This window comes from Olea europaea, chromosome 6 (genome assembly GCF_002742605.1).
Source record: "Olea europaea var. sylvestris chromosome 6, O_europaea_v1, whole genome shotgun sequence".
NCBI lineage: Eukaryota > Viridiplantae > Streptophyta > Magnoliopsida > Lamiales > Oleaceae > Olea > Olea europaea.
Genome location: NC_036242.1, coordinates 18,462,358 through 18,468,638, shown reverse-complemented (window position 1 = coordinate 18,468,638; position 6,281 = coordinate 18,462,358). Strand labels below are relative to the sequence as shown.

Genomic DNA, 6,281 nt, shown 5'->3' with positions numbered 1-6,281 from the left:
TAGAGGTGTAAATCGTTGTATATATTTCATCCGGATAATAAAGGCATCCAAGGAGATAGAAAATAAGAGAATTGATTCATTAAAATTCAATAACCGCAGTCGGTTTGTTGTGGCATTGATTGATGCACCTTAATTGTCAGTCTGACTACAAAGAAAGAGATTCATTTATGGCCCCAAACTATGCAACTACAGTTAAGCTGCTTTATTAGTCAGTCAGCGTGTTGTTGGGTTCATTATAGAGCTAATTGTTTCAATAATGACTAAGCTTAGGTAGGCTTCTTTGATTGTTCATTACATTTTAAGATGTCGAAATGACGGACGTTACTAACTTGAATCGCCTCCGTTCTGCATCTTTAACGCAATAGTTGATCTATCTTTAGTGCAATAGTTGATCTGGCAGAAGATTTCATAGTTGGCCTCCGTCATCGTTAGATGCTCAATCAAGAAATAAGCATAGTAAAAATGGTGGAAAACCCAATTCCCACCGTTTATTTTTTTTATTTATTTTTTATTTTCAGCAATGGAAAGAAATTATATCCACAATTGTAAAAAAATTATCTCTTTAACTGACAATTTTCGAAAAAAAACAAAACCAAACAAATACTAAAAGATCCAAAATTTTAATATTTTTTCAATGAAAAATTATATCAATCAAATACTTTTAATTAAAAATTCCCAATAAAACATGTTCAAAGCAATCAATTTTTTGAAATTTGTTTTCTTTCCCTCCAAATTCCATAATTATAATCAAAGGGACCCCAAGTGGCCCGGAGCCGGCCTTATTGAAAAATCGAAAGACATAAGAAGACAGAGATTCCTTGCCCTTTCTTTTACTCTTCCATTGACAGACAGCTTGGCCCATTTCCCACTTATAGCCTCCCTACCTTATTCCCAAATAAGCACTTAATTTATCATAAATTCAAAGAAGCTATCTGATCTAAGAAAATTAAAACAAAACAAAAAAGGAAATTATGGACTATACTGTGTTTCAAATTGCTGAGTTAATTAGATCATAAATGGAAATTCCAAATCACCAAAAAGAGTACATCAATTTTTAAAATGGAAAAGAAAACTGACTCAAGAATCTGCAATACCTGCTACTCTCGGTGAGGTGACCGGAAATAATGGTAATAGTCGCGGCTCCGAATCCCTCGGAGTATTCGCCGGCGATGGGTGCAAGTAAAATCCCTTTTCTTTAATTGCCCTGTCTTCTGCTGCCGTGCACAAATTGTTATCATTCACTCCAACGTTCGGTGACCGATTGAACAGGTCGGGTATCAGAGGCGTAACCGGGCTGAGCACCAGAGATGGGAAGTCAAGAATACTGGGAGACAGAACTTCTGCAGTTCCCATCCGGGGCGAACCCGAATACCCAGACAATAATCTGGGTTTTGTGTTGACCAGACCAGGTCCAAGAGGGCTGATCTTAAAGTCCTTGAGACCGTTTCTTCGCTCGTACAGCCTGGAGGTTGACTTATCCTTCTTCAGCCCAGTCTTCATGGGAGGAATCGGGTTCTTCACCGGCTCAGGTCGAGAGGAGTGGCGGACGGTCTCGGTCGAACCAGTGAGCATTTGAACCACTTGCTTAAACGAGGAAGTGTCCGCCTGGACAAAGGTGGTCGGATGCGGGCTGTTTAATTCCGATCTGGTTATGGGTGGTGAAGACGGCTGTGAAGCCGGCGGTGATGGATGGTGGAGGCCATTGATGTGGGTTGTGCTACTGCTAAAACTGTTCGAACTATGACTGTTTGGGGATGGAACTACAAATGGGCTTTGGTTTTCTGGTAATTTAGGAGAATTCTCCATCTCTCAGACTGAGTGGGGGAAGAATATTAAGAAAAATCAAGGACTGCTTAGAAGTAAGAGAAACGAGAGTTCATTTATGCATCATTTTGTAACATTGTTTGGCTTGTCAAAAAATGTTTCGTTGTGAACTGTGAGTCAAATCTCAAATCTCACGCAGGTTGTAAGAGCGTAAATTCACTTGCTAAAATTAGTATTGGACTAAATACTAATTACATGCGAAGGATAATATTCTCCATCATCATCACTGATACTAAGCCCCGTTTGTTTTTTATTTTTGAAAGAATGAGAATGAAAAATATAATTGTTACGAGTCCCACACAAGAGATAAAAATTCAAATTTGATCGTTTGATGTGATGGATAACGTTCATATTTTTCATTTTAATAAAAAAAGAATAAGAACCAAACAGGGCATAAGTACCAATATAAATGACAATTATATGATTTTAAGTTTTTATTTGAGTTATATTAAAATTAAATTGTGGGAAAAATGTTTTTCGAATAGTGATTATTTTTTATTTTTTTGGAGAATATGTAGTTCAAAAAAAAAAAGATTTACGTGTAATATTATTTTATTAGAGAATGAATGATTAAAAATAAGAAAGGTTAGTATATTAAGAAAAGGGACCAAACAGGGGTTGAATGATAAGTTCGTTTAAATACAAAAACACGTAACTCATTTAGTTCAACTTACAAAGTGTAGTTACTTAAACTGATGTTCTTGAACCATTGATATTTAACTCTTGTTTGTTTTTCATTATTTTCTCATTAAAATGAAAAACTTAATCGTTACTCATCACATCAAGCCATCATATTTGAATTTCTATCTTTTACGTGAAATTTGTAACGACTATATTTTTCATTCTCATTTTTACATAAATGGAAAGCAAACGAGTCTAAATAGCATTATTCTAAATGAAGACACGCTCTAAAGGGTGAGAGTGGAGGTTTGTTGGACAAATAGTCTTGCTGAAAACATACTATTGGTTGTGCTTGGAATTTCGGAGGAATAAGGTGGGACCATATAAATAAGAAATATTCAAACAAGTTTCAATATTTTACATTGACTAAACGGGCCCCTTAATATAAGACTATGCTAAGTTTAATAATGGGTCTTGGTGGGGCACTTTCCTTTTCATTATTTTATTTTTGAGTTCTCAAGAAACATTCTTAATTAATTTTTTTTAATGATATTGGTATTACCTAGTCGACCTCGCCACATAATATAAAACTAATTACGACTGTTCTGGTTGAATATAATGTTGTATTATTGCGAAGACTTTTAGGAGGAAGGAATACCAAATCAACACTAAAATATACACACATTGAACCAATTTTTGTTTAATATTGGCTACTTTTCAAATTAAAATAATCAAATTTGGGTTTCCGATAAGGAAGAAATCAAAGAAAGGAAAATACTTTATTTTTCTTCTCTCTTTGAAAGTTTGAAAGAAGGGGTGCTTCGGCTCGAAGTTGGAATTCAATAGTTTACCAAAGAAGCTCCCTACGGTGTCCCTAGTTCCAATGTTCTTTACATCACTTTTGGAATAGGAAAGTTTACTCTGCACCCTTACTATAATATTAATTTACATATTTCTAGAATTGATACGAGCAATTACAGAAAATAATCTTGTAATTCTATTGTAGTTTCTGAATCCATTAATAAGAATTTTTAAATTAAGTTTTAACTCTTTTTAATATTTTTTCCTTTCATGAAACTACAAAATTCCTAATTTTTTCCACGTCCATAAATATGTATAAAACTAATCCACTGAAAAAACTGAATTGTCACCATTGAATCAAAATAGGGGGCGAAATAATTAAGTTCGTCGAAAAAATTCTAGTAGATAAAATTTATACCTTATGCTTAAATTCTTTCCCCTCTCCACATTTCTCATATTAAAAGTAATAAAATAATTTTTTTTTATTTTTTATTTTTTGACAATTTTTGCTTGTCTGCTAATTTCATAATTTATTTTTATAATAATAATTTTATCATCCAATTAGGATCAATTTTATGGACAAAAAATTTATTAACCCATTTTACATGTTAAAAATCAATAAAAATTGTGGTAATTGAACAACGACCGAGCTACATAGTCCACAGGGGTGACCGTATAGTTGATGTAATACACACACACAGGTGTAGGAATTATTTTATTCATGGAAAACACACGTCGGCCATGTGAGGGTACGGTCATCCAAAGTGTCAACTGTGCGGGTTGTTTGGCTTTTTCCATAAAGCAATGAATTTGTCTACAGTTCGGCAAAATTATTGAGTGTGGCCCATAACCAAGAATACGTTTTAAGCATATTAAAGCAAATTATTCCATTAAAAAGCCGAATTGTGTAAAATAATAAATTCTATGCTTCTCTTAATGCGTATAAAAAACATTATAGCACAAGTCACGAAATATTGGTCGTTCATTGTGCTTTAGATGACATACCATTTTCTTTTCAAAAAGCATCGTTTTCTTTTCTTGTCCGAAAGTTGAACCCTTTGCTTTGAAGAGTTGAAAAAGGGGTGGGAAAAAAAGATTAATTTAGTAAAGTTGATTCGATGGCTGAGGAAACGCGTTAATTTCACTATGCCGATCAATTTGAAGTAATATATGATGCACTAATTTGAGGTGACACTTGACAATACCTATAAGATATGATGTGTTGACACCAAAAATTTATTAGGTTCGAGTTAAGAAGAGAGCACGAATTCAATTGTGTCATGTCAGAATTAATTTAAGTAATAAGCTCATATGATCACACTTTATCAAAGATAATTATTAATTATTTTCGAGTTCATACAAAAAGTTTTACTTAGGGTTGGGCAAATCTCCCAAACCGAACCGGCCGAATCGAATCCGAACCGAACTGAATCGAACCCGACAATTCTTGTCAAATTAAATACTCGAACGGGTATTTGAATTGAGAACCGACGGACACGGTTCGGTTCTCGGTTCTAGACCAAGAACCGAAAAACCGAATAAAAATCGAATATTTCTATTTTTTTTATATTGAGTAAATCAAATTATTTTAATTTTAATTTTTTCTAAACAAATTAACAAATCAACAATTTCTAAATCCAAATTTTTGGCCTAATAATTTGTTTCATTTCTAATTTTTTAATTTTTGACCCAATTATCCATTTTATCGTTTCATTTTTTACTCTAACAAGATCCAATCCACTAAATAACCATAAACACCTACACTAACGTGCATAACATTGTCTCGACTCTCGTACTTACTCTCGCAACCTCGCTAACATTCCAAAACTTATACAATTGTCGGCCGACGCTATGACCTCCGAATCTCCGATCGAAACTGTGACCTCCGTCGACCGAAACTTTGATCGTAGCGATCATTTGAATAAAGTAGCCTATTAGTCTCTGACATTCCAAAACCATTGAATATATTATTAGTTGTATTTATATAATGTTATTATAAATGTTAAAAAATTTAATTATAGTACAGAACCAAATCGAATCGAACTGAACCTAACCCGAACAGTTCCATAATTATATTTGGACCCGACGGTTCCATTTACTAGATACCCGAAGATTTTGGTTCGATTAGGGTCTTTTTAGAACCGAGCCGAACTGACCCGCGCCCACCCCTAATCTTACCTCAAACTAAAGGTAAAACATGTATAAAAATGATAGGAGTATAGATATGATACCTAGCTTGACAATTAAATACGAATATTTGGCAGTGGGATTTACATGGTTCAACGCTAAGCATAGGACTCATACCAAAAGATTCTATCTCGACCATGAAAAAAACTCGAGAGGCAATATTAAAACCACGATGTTCTCTTAAGTCTTAACCAATTTTCTAAAATAAATATGCGAACTAAAATGCTCCCATATTCCCGCATATGCTATGGAATTTTAGAAACGCCTTTGCATATGGGATATGCGCGTAATAATGCGATCAACCTATTTTGTTGATTACATATGTATGCTTAAACGTCAAAAATATGCATGCATTTATGTTAAAAATTGTGTCAAAATTAGCCCCACAAAGTCCACTCGGGGAGGCGGGGGGTGGGAGAATTGGGAATTGAGGCCAACAAACATCAAATTAGTTCAAATACAAAGCCCATGAATTATATACAGCAATTTATAGGATTATAAAGTTTAGAAAACTTAAAAATTAAAATAATTTTTTCCCTAGAATTGCAAACTATCTATATCGAGCTCAAGTCTCAGTCTTCATCAGTCTCCTCTAGTTTTACTAGTGAAGGATGATAGTCATGCACAATTTTGAATTGTTATGATAATGAGGAGGTTAAAACAAGAGAATCCGATAAAAAATGATTTTGCGTTGGATGATCTTGCATTGCTCGACCTCATGGTACTTGCCATACTTGGAATTTTGTACATGACAACCGTCAACTACAAAAATATATAATGATAAATTGCCCATTGTTGGTGAGCCCTCTGGAATACTCACTATCCATAGAAATACCTTTCAATCTTTC

General features: G+C 34.0%; 1 protein-coding gene across 1 annotated transcript; it reads right to left on the bottom strand.

Moving 5' to 3' along the window:
- Nucleotides 1-961: 961 nt before the first annotated feature.
- On the bottom strand, nucleotides 962-1,956 carry LOC111396067 (VQ motif-containing protein 4-like). Its single transcript, XM_023022339.1, has one exon. It carries the CDS (start codon nucleotides 1,804-1,806, stop codon nucleotides 1,078-1,080), a length of 729 nt encoding a protein of 242 aa, XP_022878107.1. The 5' UTR covers nucleotides 1,807-1,956; the 3' UTR covers nucleotides 962-1,077.
- Between the last annotated feature and the right edge of the window lie 4,325 nt (nucleotides 1,957-6,281).

Coding starts and splice junctions, on each gene's coding strand:
- LOC111396067 (XM_023022339.1), bottom strand. CDS start 1,806: ATGGAGAATTCTCCTAAATTACCAGAAAACCAAAGCCCATTTGTAGTT.